Source organism: Strix uralensis, chromosome 3 (genome assembly GCF_047716275.1).
Source record: "Strix uralensis isolate ZFMK-TIS-50842 chromosome 3, bStrUra1, whole genome shotgun sequence".
Classification (NCBI taxonomy): Eukaryota; Metazoa; Chordata; class Aves; order Strigiformes; family Strigidae; genus Strix; species Strix uralensis.
Window position 1 is genome coordinate 100,148,950 of NC_133974.1, and position 23,622 is coordinate 100,172,571.

A 23,622-nucleotide genomic window follows, 5' to 3' on the forward strand; every position below is an offset into this window, starting at 1 on the left:
ACTGAGCTAATGGACTTGTGTATTGCTGAAATGCAGCTGAGGAAGGAAGTGCGTAGGAAGCTTGAGAGAGTGTAGGTCTCCAAAACTGAAGCTGTTTCACTTCTTGAAGCAAGGTGCTTGAACTTGAACCTTTTTCTTTCAACTGCTTGGGATTGTTTCTGTTGTTAAACTGGTGTCTGTGGAGTCAGGCTGTGTAATAACTGGGACGAAGGCCTAATCCCTCTCCAAGGCAACCAGACAGTTCAGAAATTAAGGAATTCTGGCAGTTGGATACTTGTCGTGTGACATAGGCACTAATGCTAGTTTATATTATGATGCTGGTATGTAATGCCAGTCTGTTTGGAGGGGTTTTAGAAAATGTAGCAAATAAAATAGGCAAGTTTGCATGGTAAGAGGTGAAAGCCATCTGTGTCATCTAGAGGACTGTGCTGTGACATAGGTTCACAGTGATACTGCAGTTTCTTTGACTACATCAAGTCCGTTCAGAAAAGAAACTGTAGTGCAAACATGAATGACGGAACTAATGGTTAGGTAATATGTCTGAAAATCTTTTTCAAATATCAAATTTCTTTGAAGCTTGTCCAGAGTTACTCAGAAAATGCTTCGGCATTATATGCTAGACAGTGTACAACCATGTCAAGTTTCTATGTAAATGTCAAACAAATTAAGATGGCTTTGGAAGAATTTGAATATGAAAGGGCAGGATATTTGACTGTAAATAGAAGGCTTAGGGAAATGTCTTAATGGGCAACAAAATGAGTCCATATTTGTGTTGCAGCTTCATGTCAAATTCAGCAATTTAATAGTAATATTTGGGCAGGCTTTTAGTAGTACTCAGTGCTTACTTAATTATAAATAGCAAAGTTGTATGGCAATGAATTGTCTTTTTGTAGCTACTGAAGAAATCTAAGTTTGCTTTAATCTTTGTGTTTACCTTTAATGCATTTTTACATTTTAAAAAACCTGACTTCTAACATCTCTTAACACCAGTGGCAGTATTGTTCTCTTCTGTGCTTCTTCATGATTTTCCCTTACCCATATTTGAATTTTGTGGGATACAGCACATTAATTTCATTGCAGTACAAGCTATACAAAAATATGAACTGGGCAAAAATCTTGGTTTCAGTATTATAAAATTATTCATTCCTGCTGATGATGGAGAAGTTAGAACTCGAGGCACATGACAATTTCAGTCTATGGGTGTGTAGGAGAGGACTATTGACTATTTTTTTCTTTCATTTTGTGTCAACACTGCCAACTTTGCTAAAACCTGAAACACTCTGGCATCACAGATAGCAGTGACCTTTGGTCACTCTAGGAGGTGGTCAAGCACTAAAGGAGGTTCTTGGGCAGTGCTGTGCCATGTGGGCTGGTTGCACCAGTGTAAATGGCTGAAATGTCACAGTTCCTGTGCTGATACGTAAGAGGGATTACAGTGCAGCTCCTTTTTCTTAGCTGTTATCTGCTCAAAGTTAATAGGCATAGGAAAAGCATTCTGGATTTTTTAATCAGTAAATTCTTCAGATTGATACACACAGGACAGATCTATTTATGTAGCAGTGGCATCTTCTTGATAGTAACCTTTTCTGACTAAAGCTATGCAAAGTGTGGGATTTGCAGTATTATGGCCAGAATGGCCCTGTCGTCATTTCTCCTGGTTTCAGTTGCAGCTGGGTAGGCTGGCAGACAGCACTTTCTCCAGTCTGATCTCTGATTTTAGAGCTATTCTATCAAGTATAATATGATTGCACATTTACATTTGGTGCTTTTTGAGGTTTCCAAACTACTTACATTTGTTTCCAGATATATTTAATACAGTTTATTTGTGTTAATCACTTTCTGCAATGGTAGTGCAAAGCATGTGCAATTTGAAAGACTGTATTAGTAGCTTGATTTAAGGAAATACTATCAAACAGCTATAATTGGCAAAGATGGCAGGCAATCTGCAAAGTATTGTAGCATTTTTTAAGTTGTTTTAAGAAGCTTTCACCCTGTGTGTTGAACAATTTATAGTTTTCAGAAAAGTTTATGTCCCTATTTCTTTCTATTTAAGTATGAATACACATGATATCTAGGAAAGCTGGTTTATAATTCAGAATCAGTTTAAAATGAAGAACTATGTTTTCATTTCATGCCTGAGTTTACCTTGTGATACCTTTTGCATACCTGATGTTTTTCAACTTCAGAATCACCTCATGATCTGGAGCAGTTGGTAACATCATCTGTTTGTCACTTAGTTTTATTCTCATTTCAGAAATGCAATTGCTGGGATTTTGGGAAGAGATGAACAGAGTTATTTCAGATTCTGAACTGATGTCTGGTATTCCCTACTCATCTGCAGTACCAGGACTGATACAATATCTTCAGAGCATCACCAAGCTTGTGATATCATTGTTGTCAGTCACAGCAGGTCCTGACATCCAGAGCAGCAGTTCACCTGTTGCAAAGAAAATAGCCAAGCCACCATTGTCAGTAGTTCACCTCCTTCACTGTGAGTTTCATGAAGTACGTCTGCTTGCACTAGAAGCAATACTGCTCTGGTTGAAGCAAATAAATTCCAAGCAGATTGCAGAAGAAGGAGGAGGTGTATTGTGTTTACTCATTGATTTGGAAGGCACTCTTCTCACAGTGGCTCTGAAGGAAAAGAATCTCCAGTGTTTTTGCAAGGTAGGAGGGGTGCTATTTTATTGACATTTGGTATGTTTTCAGTAAATTATATTGTTGATTTTTAAAATTAGATTTCAAATGCGAATGATGTTTTTTAAATAGTACGTGAGTGGTTTTGGGTTTTTTTTTACACTGAATAGAAGCTGTGCTATAATTCTGTTAACAGATGTGCTTGCATAAAGCAAGAACTTCCTCTTTCCTTTCTTAGCACTGTCAGGAGAGGACCTTTGTGTTCTTGGAGTGGGGCTTAAGTCAGTGTTTTATTGATCTCAAATGTACACATTCATGTTGAGATTGTAAATTCTTTGTGAATTGTGTGTGCAGATGCTGGAAATTCTTTATACTATGGATCTCAGAAATGTGCTTCTAAAGACTGAATGCTCTATAAAAATGAATCCAAATGAGCTCTTAACCTGGAGTTTAAACATTGTAGATATCTCCAACAGGTATGGTCTGTCATGCTCGTTAAAATACTTAGATTTTAAAAACTTTAGATGTTAAAGTGTTCATTTATTGGTTTTGGACTATCTGTTGATTTTAAAATCTGTGTGTCAGAAATGTAGGTGTGGCTTATTTGCATAAAGATTGCCCTTGATGAGAATTTTTCAGAGAAGTTAGACATGGATCTGAATTATTAAAAAAGGCCACAAGTCATATTGGCAAGCATGCTCTAAATGTCCAGTAATACAGTTCCTGAAATAAAACGTTACTCCAGCTGTCAGATGATAGCATAACTCTTCATGAATGGTAACTAGGAAACACCTTAACACATAAAATTGATGATCCAAACATACACTCATTTGCTGTGAATCCGCCATCAGTCCTATCCTGGTTTATCTGCAGACGGTCTGTAGAAAGAGTAACAGATCTGATTTCACTTGTTGGATTGGCAGAAATGGTTAACCCTAATCCTCAGGGTTCACACTCCTTAATCAGACTGTAAAGTCAGCAGAAAGTGCTGAAAATTTGGAGCCAGTTTATAGTTTGTACTGAATTAGAAGCTGTGTCCTTCCACTCGGAATGGATAGAGTTAAAGTATCGAGGCTCTAAGGGCAAGACTGTCCTGTTATTAATAGTCTCTTTTTTTAAGCCATATAAATGTTGCACCCCAGTGTTAATGTAGAATATTTAGGGTACAGAGTGTAGAACAGCATTTTATAGCTGTGCACATTTGCTGTTGATTTACACTAAATTTTTCAGGTTTAAATTACTATGTGCAGTTCTTATTTCTGGAATGAAATAAGATACTTGTGGTAAAATAGCACTGACTGGTGCTGTTACAGTGAAATAGCTGATGTAGCGGACCTTACTGCTCAGGTGTTGCCATTCCTCGTGGTGAGACCAGCCCTTCAGGAGCCACGGTGTCTGTAGACCCTACTGGGCATCATGGAGGGTCAGGAGCTGGCAGCTGGAGTGTTCTACACTGGTAACATTTCTAGCAACTATAGAAGAGATACTCCTGGAGCTTAACACCCACTGAAGAAATGCTTTTATTTGTAATTTAAAATAATGTCTGATTTGTTTGACTTGCCTTCCATTTCAAATGTGTTTTTCTATGGGAAGTATGCAGGTAGAAAACAAACACAGGAGATGTCAAAGTAAGAGCATATTTCGTTTGCATTATCAACTGAAAACTAACATCAAGATTTGTAATGTAAAAATTCCGAGTGCTCAGCTTACAGAATACCCATTGGTGATAATCAGGAATGATGAAGAACTGGCTGGTTTTTTTCTAGAGATGAAATGATGTCAGAAATAGCTGCTTTTTTTTTTTTTTTTTTTTGATACGTTCTTTACCTTGTTTTCTCAGTACTGAAGTTCAAAGCATTGCTCTCAAATTTGCCTCCAAATTGGTTATTCATCTTTTCCAGAACCACCAGCAGGTAAGGGAAACAGCTGCTTAACAGTTTTGTAATTCTGGAGTTTTTGGTGATAGAAGTAACGTGGCTTCTTTTAGATGGAATCCCCAAGTTTGTGCTTTCTTGTGTCACTGCACCTTTTCTGGCATTGTGTCTTTCTCTCTGAATACACTGCCACATTCTGAAATGAAACGGCCATGAATAATCTCTGTATATCCCTCTCAAAGTCACTTCAAGTTAAATATGTAAGTAAATTTTTCTGATGGATTAATTTCAACTTTTGAGAGCATCCAAAATAGTCACTATAAAGTGAAAACAAAAATGCCTACAGTGATTAACACATGTACTGAATCCATTTACTGAAGTGCAATGTTGTTGTGGTTTCTGATTGCTGGGGAGCCAGCAGCAGAGCTGAGCTGAGGGGAAGGCAAGAAGCTGAAGCAGTGGTTGGGTGCAGTTCCCTTCCTCACTGTGGGCAGTGTGACTTTGCCAAGTTGCAGCCTGAAGTCAGTGTCAGAGCACACCAGCCTGTTGTCTGTGTGAAGTTTCTCATGGAATTTCCTCTTTAAATTTGTTTTTAAAACACTAGAGTAAATATAATAAAGCTTGTAAAATTCAAAGCTCTGTGTTCTCCATTTCTGTTTATAGACTACTTAATTTAGGTTTATACCAGCACAAATTACTGGCTCAGATGTCTTTTGATTTTAAATCGTCAGTCTGTGATGTCACATATGTATGCACAGAGCAGAGCTAAGGCAGCTTTTAGTGCTAGACAATTTTAATTCTTTTTATGTTTTCAAAGACAAACCCACTTAATGGATATTTAAAAATAGAATTCTCATGATCTGTTTTAAAATGAAGATTTTTTGTTTTCCTTATGTAGCTGTTACTTTTTATAGAATGTGCAGCAGAATTGATTCATATTGTATGCTAATAATCTTGTCTCATTATAAAAAAAGGAAGGTTTGTGCACAAGAATTTGGAACATGAATTATGATGTTAAATCTTTTTGTTTAAGAAAGCCTAAATGCAAGAACTTCAAGTTATAAACATTAAAATAATTATATAAACCTGGTTTCACGAACAAATGTGGAACATGTTATTGCTCTGAAGTTTTGTGTTAATTTACAAAGAGGAGTTAATGAAAAATGCTGTAACAGTCTTAACTGTAGTAATGCTAAAACAACTTTCTCTAATAATCCTGTAAATCATGTGAGATCTAAGACATCTGTACAGAGAGTGCCTTCTGCTTTGCAGAAGACTCAAGTGCATCAGTTTGTCATCTAAATTCTTTCTTTGGGTTTGCATTCAGTATTTGCATCTGTAGAAGGGATTGTTTCTCTTCCATAGGTAAAAGACAAGTTCTGTCTTTCCAGATAGTTCATGTGTCTCTTCAAAGTTCGAGTAATTGTAATATCCTGGGAGATTTTTTTTTTTAACATGTTACAGAATCTGCAGGACATGCTCTGGCTGTGTCCCTTTGTGCAGTGTAGGTACGGCCATGTACCATGCAGAATGAGGCAGAGAACAACCAGGGTTTCATTTATTCCTCAATGGGCTCTCCTGCACTTCTCTGCCCTTTAATTCTCCTCATCTTTTCACTAGTTCTTTTCTTTACCTTATTTGGTTGTTCTGCTTTTCACTTCCTTTAATTAAAAATAAGTAAGAGAGGAAAAGAAGGAGGAAAAAAAAAATAGTTGCACATGCCTCAAGCGTCTCCAGGTCAAGCTGGTGATGCTTTTCCTGTTCTTCTGTCTATGAGGTCCCAATCTGTTTGGGTTTTTTTTTCCTCCAGAGCTTCCTTCTGATAGCTGTGGCACATGCTTGCATGTGGCTGTGCCCAGATGCCAGCTCCTGCAGTTCGCATGTTCTGTTATCTAACCTGCTCTTGAGGTTCCTGCACCTTGGCTGACCTGCTGCCCTCCTGAGTGTGGCATTTTCAGGGGATCTTAAGTCTTTCTTGGTCACTTCTGGAAATTAGGACTTTGTCTTCCCAGTTATGTCCCAGCTGTCCCGTTGGAGGTCAGAGTTTATAAGTCCTGGAAGCGCTATAGGAGTGATGGGTAAAATGCACATTATTTCTTTCTACAAAAAATAGAGTAGCCATCACTACACATCGGAAAGAGTTGAAGCTTTGTCCCATTATTACTACGTAGTAGTTTTCTTAGCATATGTCTGAGGACTAAGTATTTTCCAAAAGATGACAACTGGATTTTATTTGAACCAGGAAATTTCTTTTTCCTGTTCTTTTTTCTAATTCTTCATGTTTAAGAACAGCTTAATGAGCTTGACTGTGTATCAGCCAACATGGAGCTTCCTTCAGTGTTCTGAATGCACATGCTATCAGAACCCAAGGTACCTCGGCAGTCTTACCAAAAAAAAGTTTCCACCCCCAGTATCTGCAGAGCAGACAGATGGAGCTGCATTCACCCCTTTACCAAACATTGTATCATTACCAAAGCCTAAGACTGATGCTACAGTTCATATGCTCTTGCTTGTTTTTCCAGATATGTGTGTGTGTCTACATGTACGATACTTCTGCGAATTGCTTCTCTTTGTTATAGTCCAGTGTATTTGGCTTTGGCTTGCATATTTAGAAGAACCAAGGACATAAAGATATGCTTTGACTTGTGTGGTCATTGATGGAGTCTGGTGTGAAGGGCCAGACCAAGAGAATTGCCTATGAATACTGGTCTGACTAAAAGAAAATCTCCCATCTTAACTATCTGTGACATGGTAAACCAACTTTTGAAAGGATGCTTGAGGTTCGCCACCTTGAAAAAAACCCTGCATTTACTGAGTAGTATCCCTTTGGCAGTCCATAGTTTAATGTGATGGTAAGTGGTAACACCGGATTGTACAGCATACTTCTCACATGTTCTGTGCCTTCAGATTTCAGAAGAAGTCCTGAAAAGATGGGTTCAGCTGATAGATTATTTTTGTGGAGATGAGCAACAGACAGAGATGCTGTTAGCAGCTGCTGAAGTTCTTAAAAGTATAACATCATTCATTCTGACCAATGAAAAACTCATTCTTGGTGAGTAGTTTGAACATTAATTTTCTGGATCTCATTAATACCTGACTTAAACGTATTGTATACATATATATGTACACACATTCAAAACACATAATTACATCAAACAGGGCTGTTTTTTATTTTAATTTTAATAGGATTTAATTACTAAACAGATAGACTTACTTAAATTCTGGTACAAAAAGCACATGTGCAGCGCTTCTTGCAGTAACTCCACCGAAAGAGGGGCAAGAGGTGCTGTTATGTCTGCAGGCCACTATACATTGCTGTACAGATTTACTGGCTTGCAATTGCTCTCTGAGTTGAATCTTTCTGAAATACTCTGTTGGTGATGTAGACATACTTCTAGTTTAACACTGCAAGTATAACAAAGCTGTGCTGGCTGAATGTTGAAATTAAAGGGTTCCATCTAGAAATGAGGGACACATTCTACTATGAGAATGATTAATAATTGGATGACATTATACATTATATATAAGATATAATGATTTTTTTTTTAAGTTAACATTAGACTGTTTGGGAAAAAAGCTAAACAACTACAAAAAAACCCTACACAGCTTATTCAACAATGCATTGCTGACTGAGAGGCAAAGCTAAGGGAAATTCTCTGGTCTGTTGTGCAGAAGACACTGGTTTTTTCTTTTAGCTTTTTTTACCCCTGCCTTCTGTGAGCAGAGAATAAGGGGATTTTGTGACTAAAGGGCCAGGAGATATGCAAAAATAGGTAATGATAGATGTTAAATTATTTTGCATCCTTAACAAGACAGGCAGCTTTAAATACGTATAGTTTCTGTGATATTTTATTCCAACGTAGTTATTTAAATGTTTTTAGTTTGAGTAGCTTAAGTCCACATATGTGGACTGGATACAAATTTTTGTTAGATGAGGAGAATGGTATATTTCTTAAACAGTAGATAGTGGTGTTTTTAAAACGTCAGCTATTTATTTTGAGATCTGTCTTTTAAGAGGTATTGATAACATTTAACAGAGCTGAATCTGTTAGATGAGGTAGACATTGGACTATTAAATGTTCATAGTATCAACTCTGGAAATCTTGACTTCTACCATCTAGTTAAAGCTCTTAGTATGACAGACATTACGATTTTATATCAAATGAGAACAGTGGAGGTACTGGAGTGAAAAACTCCCAAATGCTCTGCTTCTCATCTGTCGCTGTTTGGATCTGGTCCATATCTGATGGAGAATGAAGTTCCTCTTTGATCTTGTCAGAACAGTTGCTGGTTTCCATGCTTTCCAAATGGGCAGATGTGAAGGTCTGAAATAAAAAATAGCAGCAGTTTGAATCTGGCACAAAATCTTAACAACAAAGAAAAACAAACCCCAAATACCCCCCAAAACAGCCTAGAAAAGAAAGCCCCATGGCCTCAGTGGGCAAGCCATCTGCACTAGCTCTTTGCTCTGAAAATTGGGCCAGGGGAAGAAAGATGCAGAGCCAACCCTCCATACTACCTGGAATTGTCAATCTGGGGATCTTCTCAACTGTGAAACTGTTAGTACTGCAGTGAGACGTTTAGCAAATCAAGAGCTTGATTTGGTGTTTAGCTGTAGTGATATAGACCCAGAATGAGTCCCTTAAAGGGGTTATCCACATATAAACAGTTTTGACTTTATGCCTTGTTTTGTATCAGCTTGCTTGACCACGTATAGTAGAAAGGAAAATTTAAAGAAAATTGTAGTTGTATGAAATGGAGTTGCAGTCATTCCCATAAGCTTCCATTAAGTATGTTCATAAGAGGAAGAGGGTGAATGCCAGTGAGTATGTTCTGGATGACCCCATCATCTCTCCATGATGTTGCTTGAGCGTTCAGAAACAGTCATTCTGGAAAATTTGCAGACTTCCACCTCTGCTGGAGATACAGTAGAAACTTGTCTAGGTGGGAAAGCTGGCCATTGTATCTAGAAGGGAGTAATTACTCTGTCCTAGCTGTGCCAGTGTAACATTATTGGGTGTGTCATGCTAGAAAAAAGCAATTTCTTTCTGAAATAATTATAGTACATCCTATTAGATGAAATACAGGAATGTCCCTTCTGCCTGTGTAGTAAAACCTCAAGCAATTAATTTTGGCCAAGCAATGAAATACAATTAATTGTCTAGCTAGCCTCTGATAGACCTGTTGATAACATGCTTGAAGAAAACCAGTGCAGCAATGAAGCATCAACTCTGTTGTTCTCTGTGATCACAAGAAAGTAATATCTAACAGCTGGCTGCCTCTAAAGAGACCTTCCAGTGGTTTCCTTTAATGAGGATGTTCAAGGAGAGCTGAAAAGTCAGCTGAAAAGTGCCCCAGCAAACATATGAGTTTGTGACTTTAGCTAGTCATCCTTAGTGTGACACCACTAAATGAGACAAGAATTTGCAAGTGGAATGTGGCTTGTGAGATGTGAATTGCCACTGGGGTGGTATGTGGGGTCTGCCTGTTCGGGGTTTACCAGATGAACACCTCCCTCTTGGCAGTTGTCTCTGATTAGTCTTAACTGTGTGCAGGTAATTATCCCATGGATTATACCTGGCTTGCTTCCAACAGATAGTGGGTATAAGGGTGGCAAGCCATGTTGGTGAGTGGTGGGCTGAGGTGTGGATATGGGGATTAGTTGATGGGTAGATCCTTGGGAGGTGGGATCATTTGCCATTTCCTGCAGGGAATGGCATTTGTGGTCAGCACTACTGGCAGTATCTGAACAAAACTTGGTTTGGCAGCTCCTGCTCCAGGCAGATTGCAGCAGCAAATCCATGATCACAGGGCATTCGTCAGTCTCCAGTGGCAAAACTTCTGCTGTTGCCAAACAGGAATTCAGCACTCCTAGAAACTGTAGAATATTTGGAGAACCCACAATTTAAAGTTGAACCCAGATTAAGAGAGGTTCATTTTCTTACCTGTTGCCCACTGTTTAAACCAAGCTGAGTCAACCACCTAGGTGAAGTTCACATATGCTGAAAACATTTTGATCATATTGCCAGTTGTCTTCCTCGTGGTTTGCCGATGCATCTCTCCTGCCCATGTTTCAGTGTTTCACAGCGTTTGTTGTGTTTAGGTGTGGACACAGAGCTCTGTAACTTCTTTGAATGCACATAAGAAATAGAATTCTAATTTTTCCTCCATAAATAAACACAGGGCTGACTGATACCCTTACTATGTGGAAATGTGTGGTTCTACTGCTGCAGAATGAAGATTTGGTAGTAAGGGATGCTGCTGCTGAGGTTATACAAGTGGCACAGTCTGAAAGAAAGAGCAGTAAAGGAACAGGTATGTTAACTTTTCTTTACTTTTAAACATTATTGGATAGTTAGGAGACAAAAGTATTTCTCTTCTAATCACAAACATCTTGCTAACTGTAAAGTGAACCATGCGTCTCTTATAAACACATACCATGGAAGATAACAGCAAGTTATGATGTTTGACACCCACCATGATTTATTATTTTGATTTTACTGTTCTTGGTATAATTTGCATGTGGTTACATGGGTATGTAAAAAAGACAACAGCAGTATTCAACTTTATGGTTCTTGCTGTGATGAGTCAACTGTCACATACTTTCATATTCTTTAATACCAGCTTTGATCTAATATAATGTAGTGGAAGGCACTCTTTGAATCCCAGGTCATTATAATAGCCTGATCACAGAGAGATAGGAATCTGGGAAACAGTGTGCAACTCATTGATTCATTATTAGACCTGGAAATCCATTTATATCCAGATCAACAAAGACAATTCTCTGTACCCACAATGTGCTTTTGAGGATGTGGGCCTTTTTGTCTGCATGCCCTAGTTTACTCAACCCTATTAATTTTAAAATAGCCACAAAACTTGAGTAGGCTTAACTAATTAATGTGCTTCACTTTGAGAGTCTTTGCTGATGCATTCTTCCATGTGTTGTGAATAAATTGGAATTTGCTACCAAGCTCATCTCTCACTGGTGGTCCCTACTGGTCTGTGCTACTCAGTAACGCCTGTACAGACTTGTCTGCAGTCAGTTGAAATTAGTCGGCCATCTCCATGTGAACTTCCGCTAGACTGGAGATAAAGCAGCTCTGTGGTTTAAAAAAAAAAAAAATAAGGAAAGTCAGTTAAAATGTGTGTTTGCCACTACTGTAGATAGAAGTAGCCAGGAATGTGCTCATGTGGCAGATGTGGTTTTGAGCTAGCACTGTTCAGGCACACTGCTATGGGGTAGGAGAAGGTAAAAGGAGGGATACAGACAGCTTTCATCTCCTGTTAAATCCTGCAATTCTGATTCCAGCACTCTCATCACAGCTCTGGCAATTTATGTAGTCCCAGCTACAGCTCTCTTTAGTATCAAGAAGCTCTGCATGTGTGTGCCTCAGGTCCCCGACGCTGGCCTTTGGGGGGGCATTCTCAAATGTCTCAGGATGGTACTTTATACAATGTATAATAATGTATGTACACAATACAATGCTGGATTTTTTTCTCTGGCTCCTTGTATCTTCTTCCTTCTTTCTGGTTGTATCCCTGTGCCAAGGGATATTGCCCTGTAACTGGATGAGGGCTCTGTCCTACTAACTAATTACAAAGGTCACTTCAGTGCATGCTGTTACAGCTTATCACTTTGTAAAGCAGAAGTCGCCATAATCAAGGAAATAATTATTTTTTTATTTGCTGTGTTCCTAATTGGGATAGGGACACCCTCCCCAAACTTATGTTAACCCCTTAGTTATACTTAGTTGTGCCTTCCTGTTCTTTCACTTGAACTGCTTTTAATGAAAACAGTGTCTTTCATCTGTGACTAGCAAAGAATGCTGCTTTTGAAAAGATAGAATCCAATTTCTTTCCACCTCCATTTTACATAATTATTGTTTCTTCCTGTGATCTCTTTTTTCCCCCATGAAACTCCTTTTGCTTTTTTTGCTTTGCTATCTAGTTTTTGGGGGAGCAGGGCAAGGAGTTTTGCCCCTGTGGCTTTTGTTTACAACCAGATTAAAATAAGCTTGTCTCTGAATGTTGTTTGTTACTTCCATTTACCCCCTTTCTTTTCGTGTGCATGTGAGAGTATGCAATATGTTTGAGTCTGAGGTTTTTATGGATCACCAGTGCTCTCTGTCCTGGCAATTTTTAAATTACATTCAAATATCTACTTATTTTTTCTCAGTTTTCATATAATGAAAGTCTGCTCTTTCATCACAACACTGATTTTAAAATATCTAAGCTGATGCACTGAAATTCATTAGAAGCCATAAAACAGCTCTCTTTAAACCTTTTATTTGATAACAAATTGCTGGATATCTTATATTGACTGACTTTGCATTTCCATTATACAATGACAAGTATAGTGGCCCAGCAGTTTTATCATGAGATCAGAAAGAAATATGACTCGAGATCAGAAAGAGGAATGGATGTTTAGAAACCCATTCTCATACATTCTGCAGTTGTTTCCATTTTATTTCATTGCCATTCCTACTAGCTAACATGAAAGAGTAAAGAGACTATTACCATTTCAGCTTCATTTGTGCATCAAAAATTTTTGTGTCCTAGTAGCGATTACATTTCCAGCAATACTGTGTTGTAGAAATACATTATGGTGTGTTTCACCTTTTACTGCTGTTAATTCGCTGTACAGAGTGTGGGAATGCTTTCCACAAAATCCAAGCACTGGACTTGCCAGAAATTTTGTCATTGCCATCATTATACCACTCTTCACAAAATTCTCTCTCTTGCTGTGTACGCAGCATGTAAGGTAGTACAGAAGAACTGTATTGCCAGTTTCGGGAATCAACACCTTAAGTGTTTCTTTTATATGTGAGATCCAAAGGAATCCCTGATTATAGCCTGACAACTGCCCCTGCCCTTCACGCATGATACAAGCTGGCATCTGGTTTTCCTGTGAAAGAGTATGAAAGGGTGTATACTTTTGTGTAACAGCTGGAGCGAGACTGAATTTGTATTCTGCTGTAGCAGAGTAAGATACGTAAGGTTGGACCGTTAATAATAACAAAGTTATCTGCATAGGTTGTACATATAGTTGTTACAGGACATTTTTCCTTTACATATATGTTGCTGAGTAACATTACAAATGTGTAGCAGTATGACAGTGTCAAATAATAGGTATTTTCAGGTCATTTATAGCTGGTGAAACTGGAGGCAAATGATCACGTCTATTAGTGTGGTTTCACTTCCAGTAACAGCTCCTATCTTGTGTAATTCTTTGAAATGTTATATGAGCTCCTGGAAGAGAATACAAACTTGGTTTCTTGTTATTCCCTCATGGCTTTTAGTGAGGGCAAACCCCTCAATTTCCTCAAGTAACTAATCCATGCAGCTTTGGATCACTCAAATTATGAGAGCAGTAACCTTGCAGAGTCTGAAATACAGGGTAACAAACGTGATACAAGAACACTATGAAAATTGCCCCCATTTTCGTTTGAAAGGAGAAAAGCACAGAAGTACAAACACTGATACACAGCAGGGCTCCTATCCTTGCTCTACCCTACCCTTCACCCCCTAAGAAAACCCCTACAAAATCTACTATTTTTTTAAAGAAGGCAAGGACTTCCACTGTTACCAGCAAAGTTCATTTAATTTTTTTTTTATTCATACAGAGAAGCTTGATTTAATTTTGTAAGACATGTAAAAGCTCATAATCACAAGGGGAAGTTACTGAGGTTGGCTGACAGCAGTCTGAGCAGAGCAGGTCAAACAGAATCCTATCTCACTAGAAAGGAGAAAACCTTTTGTTATTCTTGCTAAAAATACTAACTTAGCAGGTAGTTAAGGTTTCCCTAATAACTTGAACAATATAAACCCCATCTGTAACTCAAGGTATTGTATGTACACTTTGTTGTTGTTTCCTCATGCATTGAGGTGTAAACTTCTGGGGGATTGTTTTATTCCTTTTAGTATGAGGGAGGGTACAGGAAGTATTGTATTCAGTGTAAATGTAGAATAGCTGCTTTGAAATCTAATTGAATTAGTGACCCATGGCTGTGTAAAGTCTAGACCTATTCACAGCAGCATTTCTTATCCAAGAGGGTTACTCCTTACAAGAAGGAAGATCATTTAAATCAGGGAAATAGGAGTTTTCTTTCTCTGCTGATGATCGCTTTTCTGAATATCCTGAAAAATTCAAGTAACTGAGTGCTAGAACAAAAATTTTATTCACTGGTGTCATTTTCTTCTATGGCTTTTTTTTATTTAGAGAAACATTACCTTAAGTAAAATTATGAGCTTGTCAGTATTAGAGAAGTTTGAATAAACTATTTTTTGCTGTTATTGCTAAGCCAGTGCAATTCTGTAAAATTATATATGAAAAAATACCTTTAGTCAGCTGAACCTTTATGTTGGTAAATTACCAAATTAACCTTAAATGGGTTTAAGTGCATTTTTAGTGTTGTCAGCATTAGCACCAATTTAGCTGATTTTTAAAATTGAGCTGAATCAAGCTTAGATGAGCAATTAGATTCATGAACTTGAGTGATTAGATTCACGAACTTTTGAAAGTGCCTGAATGATATAGCAGCCTAAATATTCTTCTTGAATATAATCTAGGCATTCAGGAAACTTCAACGTTTACTGTGAAATAGCAGGATTGTGTAGAGATGAGCAAGTTAGCTCATGGACTGGAGCTGTGTGTCTGCAGCAGAGCATTGTTCAGCACAACCTAGGTAAATGGCCACTCTGAGCACCACCGTCACTGGGTACGTTGTAAGTGTTGAAAATCAATCCAATGTTGTTGTTATTTCTCTTAGTTCTTAAGTAATTCTGAGAATAGGATGGGGGCTATAAATGATATAGTCAGTTTTAAACACATTGCTGATCTAATCCAAAATTCAGGTATATGAGTCCTGTTCCTTCTGTTCCCATTTCACATGCTCAAGACATAAGCAATAGATGATATCGGTGCCAGGAGTTTCTGAACAGAAGGCAATGCAAAGCTCTGTTTTCTTCTCTTGATGGTTGTTTCCTTCCTGATAAGATTCTACTTTTTATCTTCAGAAAAAAAAAAAAAAAAAAAATCAGTGAAAATTACAGATGTCCTATTTTTTGATTCACCAGTAAAAAAAATATTATTAGCTGGCTTGTTTAAAGAAGCTGACTTCCCCTGCTGAAGGACATCCTCTTGGGGTCTTGGGAAGGGAGTGGCACTGTTCTACAAAGCAGACTGGATTGACATTCTTGTGGAAGACTTCATTGTTGGGTATTGCTCTGTGTATAGTGGCCTATGATATCTCAGCCCTATCTTACTGTATCAGACTAAATGCATGTAGGAGCCTTCCAGCAACTTTTATTTTGCTTATTGACTAGAGACTATAAATGTGAGTAAAGACAGAAGTTAAAAGGGGGGGGGGGAGAAAAATATCGTTTAATTATATTAAAGAACTAAAGCATTTTCAAGGTGACTTTGAATTCCTTTCTAGACTTCAGCATTTGACTGAGTAGAACCTTTCTCTTTGTGAAACATGCTGTCTCCTTGGCATGAAGAAGAGCAAAACTGCTTGTTTCTTGTGCCTCTGTTTTTTTCACAGATCATGAATATAGAAGGTAAATTAAAAATAAACTTCTTCATCAATCTAGAGTAGGTGTCTCTATTGTGAAGGTGTGTGCAAGAAGGCTTACCTGCATGGGTTTTTTTGGGGGGGTGATGTTGTAAATAAGCCTTAGCAGAGGTAGGAAAGAAGTTAAAAGAACATCAGACTAACTATATTAACATTTGAAAGAGACAAGAAGAAATTCTACTCAGATTTATGTTTCTTGTTCCTATTCTCCAAAAATCTTCCTCAGTGAACCTAAAGCTGTGCAGAGTTTTCATACATATGTGCCCTACGAAGATCTACTAAATCACTTGTGTGAGAGATAAGAGATAATGCAGTCTGTGTGATGTTAATGCAGCACAATGGTCTGGCATTCATCATCAACACCACAGGTGATATCAGCAAATCATGGGTGACTGGCATGATCCCAAAACTTGTACCCCAAATGTCCTTTACAACTGATCCATGAAGTATTTCAGGACAAGTGGCTCAGATTTAATCTGCTCCAGTTGCTAGTGAAACAGCTAAGAGTAAATGCTGGGCAAACCTAAAATGCTAAAAATACCATTGTCATTGATAGTGTTCAGCTGCATGATAAGAGCATCCCACATATTGCATGGAAAACAGTAAAGAAACATATTTTACTTTATTTGTTACCTAAACTGCTTGTTGGCATTTGAAACTGTTTTCAAACTATTCCTTGAAGTACGTGCAACTTTGGCCATAGCAAAAGGAGCTTTTCTTCTGCATGTTTACTATTGGGTAAATGTGTTAAATAGATTTCTTAAAGCTTTAGTTCATCAGCATGTTGAGTTAACCCTCCTCTCCCCAGACCTGTTTACTTACAAAGCGCTAAGTTCATACTGTGGGACTGGAGATGGAAAATAACTGTGGGTTACAACCTGTGCACCATTGCTGTGTGCAATATGCAGCTTTTAAGTTGCTGTGTCTTTCTCCTGATGAAGCACATAAAGGAGAGATGCTAACAAGCTGTTAAGAACTCCCCTTTTCATATGACTAATGTGTTCATCCTCTTGCCAAACTTGGGGACAGGTTCACCACTTTTTGATTTGCTTCCACGCTGGCGTAGCCATGAAGACTGTGGTGAATAAAACAAGTGTCAGGTTGCTCTGATCCTGGACAAAGATTTATGTGTAGGGTTCAACTTTTCTCATGCACTAGATGACTTGCCCTGATGTCCAGGTTAGGCTAATAGACCCCTGAGGCCCCAGACAACTCCTTTAGTTGTGGCTCTTAAAACCAGTTCTGGCAGGTGCCTAGCTTTGAGGAATAAGTGGCAATTACCTGAACATAAACTCAGGAACTGCATGCACGCAAACTGGTTTGAGGATGCATTAACGAGTCTGTGGCAGGATTGTAGGTGATTTCCTTTTCTTGATTTAAGTCAAACTTGTACATTTTCTTCTCTATTCTGAGATTTTAATTTCTTCTCTATTTAGAGATTTGATGGAGGGGTTGCAAAAAGCACAAAGTTAGAATTTGTCTGTAGAAAGAGCTGTGCTGTCTGGAGCTCTTCCACTAGCCAGTCTGAAAATGGAGGTTGGTTGGTAGTGCTGTGGATGGTTACAGCTGCATACAGAAGATTGGACATCTTCATTTTAGGTACATGACATCAGGTGCTATGGTGCAGAAAGTTAAGAGCTTCCCACAACTGGATCAATTTCAGTCATTCCTACTGCACTGGGTGGGGAAAAAAAACAGCAAATTGGAAAGAGCATTTAAAAAATACTTACTGCTGTCCATGATTTTCAAGATATCTTGAGAGTCTCTTATAATTTTGGAATCTGTTGGTCAGAAAAATCTCCCAGTCAGATCTTGTGATATGCCACGGGTGCTTGGGAATGGCCCAGAAGTTCTCACAGCACCGTCTGGGTTACTAATGGAAAACTGCTAATCGTGTTAGCCAAAATATGTTTATGTTCCTTGTATTGGGGACAAGTGGAAGGAAGGTTAATGAAATTTTTTTCTGGGATCAGCTCCAGAATTTCTTCTGCTTTGACAGTCTTCTTGATAACTGCATTCTGATAAGATAGATGTGCAGCTCACTAAACAGAACTAGATTTCTAAGCCTGCTATGAAAGAGGAGTCTTTTGAGCTGAATATTAGGATTTAAATGGGAGGTGGCATTTATCCAAATGGCCTTTAAGCAGTGGAAAGCAGAAAAGGCACACAGACAAGACCCATCCAGGCGAAGAGAGTATGATAAAGATGTGATACAATCAAAAGCAGAAAAAAAAATCACAGCAAGGCAGAGCTGCTTCTGTTGCAGAATGAGATGATTTTCTACAAATGAAATTTATTTTCAAAAGATTGTGCATGGAGTCTGTGTAATAGCCTGTGTTAAAAGCATTACTTCTTGCAGCCTCAGTGGAGAGGTATAAAGTAGTGGCAGCAGTTTGTGGTATTATATTTAAATATGGTGTAGAACTTTGTATTCAGAGACACTTTAAGGTGATGACATCTCTTCGGTTATATTAGATAAGGCATGTTGAGGACAGGAGGAAAGGTCAAACAGCTGCGTGTGTATTCTGGGAATCCTCTGAAGCAGGTCCTAGCGAGGGAGGCAGCGGGTGTGCTGCCGAGAATTACTAGAACACTCTGCACGGTGAAGTGCACTAGATGTTACTGAAAAGTACTGTAAACCATGGAAGGTAACATCACTGATAATGCACTTATGCTATCTGTAATTGTAGGATCATAAGTAGACTAGGGTTCACAGAGAAACAGGACAAGTTTCTCCTTGAAACGTTGACTGTTCAGCCTTCTGCTTAAGGGACCATACCTCTGGCTCCATCTTTTTTTCCCTTCCATACTTTTAATGGTGAATACTTCCTTACACACATGCACAGAGTAGGATTTGTGCAGGGAGACAAATGTATAACGATGACCATTTAAATCCTGGCAAACTAAACAGATGGTAAATACCTGTGCTAGTTGGTGACTACCTGATGACTATGGTGACCTTACATTAAGAAGTTTATTCCAGAAAGCAAATTGACACGTGGTAGAGATTATGAAATACTTGCTGTGGCTAGAAGCTGTAATTTGGGGTTTTTTTACATCTGTTGTAATAGTTCCAAGAAGGTAACAATTACAGGTCAAATACAAGGATGAAAGAATTGAGGTCTAGGAGTGTAAACGAATTCATCTGGTGTCTCTGCTAGAATACATTTAGGGCTGTTTCAGGAGCAGATTTGACCTGTAGCCTAGTTGTATCATATTTTTGTGCTAATAGGTATATTTTGGGTCTTTATAATAATATTTCTTTTATGTCTGACATTCTAGTTTTATACCCTAAAAAAATCTCCTGTTATGAAAACTTTTGGAAGATCCAATTGGGAAGTCTTTTAGATTGCATTTGTAATATGATTGTTTCCTGGTTTAATTGTGACTCTTGAATAATGTTTAGCTGTTGCCCTTAGATACAGAGAAAAGTTGGCTGAAAAAGATAGAAAATAGGCTCAAATATTTTTGTTCAGATAGCTCTTTGGTAATGACCTTTGGGCTCAGGGACCCATCACTGGATATATTGACTGCCTTTTTTTTTTCTTTCTGGTGCCAGTTCTTTCCTCTTTAGTCACAAAGCCAGCACAGAGGAAGCTGTTTGCTATCCACAGCCTACCTACTAAACTTGGAGTCTTTGTGTCTGAGTATAATATTAATGAAGAACCATTTAGTTGAAGCCAAAGTGAGTTCACGCCCTCCTGCAGTTTTTTATGAAACTTCCTGGGCTTATGAAACCGGGTTTTCTGATACATACTGTAAAAGTGTTGTCCCTGATAGCTTAACAAGTGTGCGCCCTTTTGAAACAAAGCAAAATAGCACCACTGTTGATCACCCTCTGCTTTTAAAACGTTGCACTTTTTTTCTGAGAGATATCTATGGTATTTTAGTGGTTAAAAAAAAAAAAAGTGTGTGTGTTTCTTTTATTGGTTTGCTTTTTACTCCTGGATTAATTATAGAAAAAGTAAGTAGCAGTGTTAATTATCTTCTCTGAAAAAATAGTTTTGCAAGCCAGGCCAGTAAACTGTGCAAAATCAGCCTCACCAGGAGTAAACAAAAACTGAAGGGACTGATCACAATCTTCTGAACAGAGCTATTTTGTGCTTTCTGTGAACGAGCTGGAAGTGCAGAAGAGGTAGGGCTTTGGAACAAAAGTACTCTGTTCACAAGGGTGTGAAAGAATGTCAAGGAACACCAGGTGAAAATAAATTGTATTGTCCACCCTACCTTGACTAGTTTTTATAGCTAGGTCTTGAAGAGTAGTTGTGGATTTTTGTTGTGGTTTCTTGCTTGCTTTTTGTAGCTGGCATTCTATGTTGCTAATTGTGGGTATGCTAAGAATCAACAAAAATGTTCAGCTTTTTAATCATATCTAGAGTTCTGAAATATTATTTTAAGAGATTTATTTAGAGAGATAATAGAGGTTCCATGATATATGAAGATTGCAGGACATGGCCTACAATCTGTATGACATTTTGCTACTATATTCAGCTCTTGTTATACCAATTATTTGTATTATTTGAATTATATATATTATTTGAATAAATGGACTCCAATTTTATTGTTTCAAAGAAATGAAATGAAACTTGCAATAATAATGTTGTAGCGGTCCCTTCATCTGTAAAAATAAAGTCAGGGCACAAATTGCATTCTGACCAGTTGCTGCAGTTCTCTAATTTTATTAATACTGCTCCTGTTTCACTGCTGCTATGAAAGGGTAAAGCTGTCCCAAGAGATTTCTTTTTGAAAGACCAATGGCTACAGATCTGAGTGATTTGATATAGGGGACAGTTATTTAAAAAAAAAAAAAATTAAGCCACATTGTGTTGCAAAACAGTCAGCCGAACAACAATAGAAATCCTGTTACTTCAAGAATTGTTTAATGATTAGGAATTGGGAAAAGAGAATAGGGAAAAGAACAACACTGGAGGGATGAAAGGGAGTTGCATACAATTTAAAAGAAAATTTCCTTTTATAGGGAGCTCACTTTCTCAGAGCATCCAACCAGGGGTTAGACACAGTTGAAAATCAGGATATGGACGTTGGTGGTAACTTTTCGATCATTCATTACCCAGCACAGGTGAGAGCTGGAACAAAACAGGTGCTGTTCTAACTGGGACTGTGCACAAAAAGGCTTTAGTTACCCATGACCTGCAACTGCCTCCCTCCTTCTCAGATTGCTTCAGATGCAGAAGTCCAAATTAATGTGGCCCAACATCTCTGATGTTTTTGGTATCCTGAATATCAACTTCACGTACAGTGCAGCTGAGAACCGTATTCTAGAAGTTCTGATATGAACGATTTGGGAGAGCCCTGGGTAGGCACACCCATACACACATGGTGTTCTTTATAAAGGCTAAGATACCTGCTGAAATCACGTGATGGGCTGGAGAGCTTGCTAGATTTTACAGGTTTTCAATTCATGATTTCCATACCCTTGTTACCTCACAGCCCTAAATGCGCAAAACTTTAGAAGTCTGTCTCAGTACTGTAGACATCTAGTTTGCAAACTGTTCATATTTAAGCTAAATATATGAAATGTTAATTTAAATACCTGTATTATATATAGAAAGAATACAAAAATGTATGCTAAGAAGTGCATGTATAATGCTATGGGAAATAATAAATTTATTTTTCGTGTTTTGCTTATGGAAAATGCTAATCAACAGCTGTGGAGAATGAAGGTCTCAGTCTTTCAGCAGCGGAGATTGAACAGATATCAACAGTGCAAATTTCCTCTTGTTCTGCCCTTTGCATCATAAGATACCACCTCTGAAAGAACAATACTGAAAACCTGTGCAGAGCCCTGTGCAAAATATTTGTCCTGTGAAAGACATGCATGTAGGATATTGGTATTTGTTTGTAGTGTCATTTTGCACTGAGAGGTATTTCACCAACAATGGGGAGATATGATACATCTCTGCAGGCAGGTTTTTGCACACAGAATTTCATTTGTGTATGTGTGGGTGGGAGTGAGTTAGGGAATACAAATACCTTTGCAAACTAACCTAAACCACCAGCTTGTTTTCACTTAAGTCAGCACTCGGCATTTTTAATGACCGAGATAGTACCTACATGTGCCAAGAGTCAAAACAGCACCCTAGAATGAAAGGTGTTTTTATTGTATCACCAATTCCCTGAGCCATAGCCTTCCCACTGATTTAGTTGCTTTAATTCCTGGTGTTTTGGTGGGGAGGTGGGAAGCAGTTGTGGGACACAATGGGCTCTTACTTCAAAACCTAAGATGTGTAAAACTCAAACGTCTTTTTTTTACCTATAATCAGTTCCAAATGAGCTCTTACGAGAGGAACTCAAAACTGGCTTGGTTGAACAAATTGATTTCTTATGCACGAGAAAGTCAAGTTAAACAAGCCTAGAAATTTAAATTTTGAGAATTAGACTTTTTATAAAGGGCTTTTGATTTGTTAGATTTAGAGCAAGACTGTTGAAATCACCTTGAGGAGCAGAATTATTTATGGCATTTGCTTACAGTACCAGTGTAATGCCACTTTTGCATGCTTTTTTAATTTTGTTCCTTCGCATGGTCTGTGCTGTGTTAATGATCACCTTGTCATGCTAGCAGTGGAAAACAGTTTTATAAATAATTCCCACTGGTAAGATGAAAGTGTTAACAGAAATACTTTAGTGAAGGTCTTGATTAACTTACACACTTGGCTTGATCACAGTGTAGGTTAGACTTACAATATCTTGTTACCAGGACTAATAAAACCCATTCATTTTTTCACGTACTATGTTAATTACCCTTTTACCTTCCCTCATGTGCAGGGACACACAAGCTGATTTCACGTTTGTGTTGAAGACCACAGTTAGATTTTGTAGACTTCTCCTTGCTGTACTTAGAAGTTCATACCCAAACAAAACCAACCTTCCCTAATTCCACAATCTGTATATTGTATATTGTAATACTAGAACTTCCCTTACACTTAGGTGCTCAACTTCACCTACTTTTCTATAAACAGCAGAAGACGGTTTGGGGGTTTTTTTTAATTTCCTCATACTTACTGAAAGCTCCCTGTCTAATGTACAGGCATTAAGAAGCACAACTAAGAATTAAATTTCCACAATATCTTTCTTCTTTAATTCAAATTCACCAAATGTAAGTTATTCAAGTAAATCACCATATTGCAATATAGTATACTAGCATCCCATATTCCATCACTGCTGCCTCTCAGAAATGTCAGGAAAACAGAGCCATGTTCTCTGAAGCCTAGTAGCATTAGAATCAAATAAACTGTGTTCATGGACAAGTCAGAGGTGTTTCAGAAAAGATGTTCCCAGTATTGATTTCCTTCTTCTAAAGCAATGTGTGTTGCATAGATTAGTTTAATTAGGCAAGATCATACTGAGATGGGAAATAGTCTCTCAGGTTATATACCAAAGTACAGAGGGCTTGATTCTTTGGAGCCAATGACTTCACGTTCTTCTAATGCAAGGTCAGCATAGACCTTGATGTGCAAAATACAGTGGGGTGTATGGAGAGCCTAGGGATAAAGGGATTTCAGGGTGAAATAGTA

The 23,622-nt window shown here is 38.1% G+C and overlaps 1 protein-coding gene across 3 annotated transcripts in view; it reads left to right on the plus strand.

Annotated features, from left to right (window-relative positions):
• The window catches only part of THADA (THADA armadillo repeat containing), a 167,905-nt gene that overhangs the window by 127,792 nt on the left and 16,491 nt on the right, over positions 1 to 23,622 (plus strand). For all 3 annotated transcript variants that reach the window (XM_074863584.1, XM_074863586.1, XM_074863585.1), the window contains exons 32-36: positions 2,255 to 2,667; positions 2,992 to 3,113; positions 4,478 to 4,550; positions 7,419 to 7,563; positions 10,695 to 10,826. In XM_074863584.1, the coding sequence (XP_074719685.1) occupies positions 2,255 to 2,667; positions 2,992 to 3,113; positions 4,478 to 4,550; positions 7,419 to 7,563; positions 10,695 to 10,826 (885 nt within the window). The remainder of the gene's footprint in view (positions 1 to 2,254; positions 2,668 to 2,991; positions 3,114 to 4,477; positions 4,551 to 7,418; positions 7,564 to 10,694; positions 10,827 to 23,622) is intronic.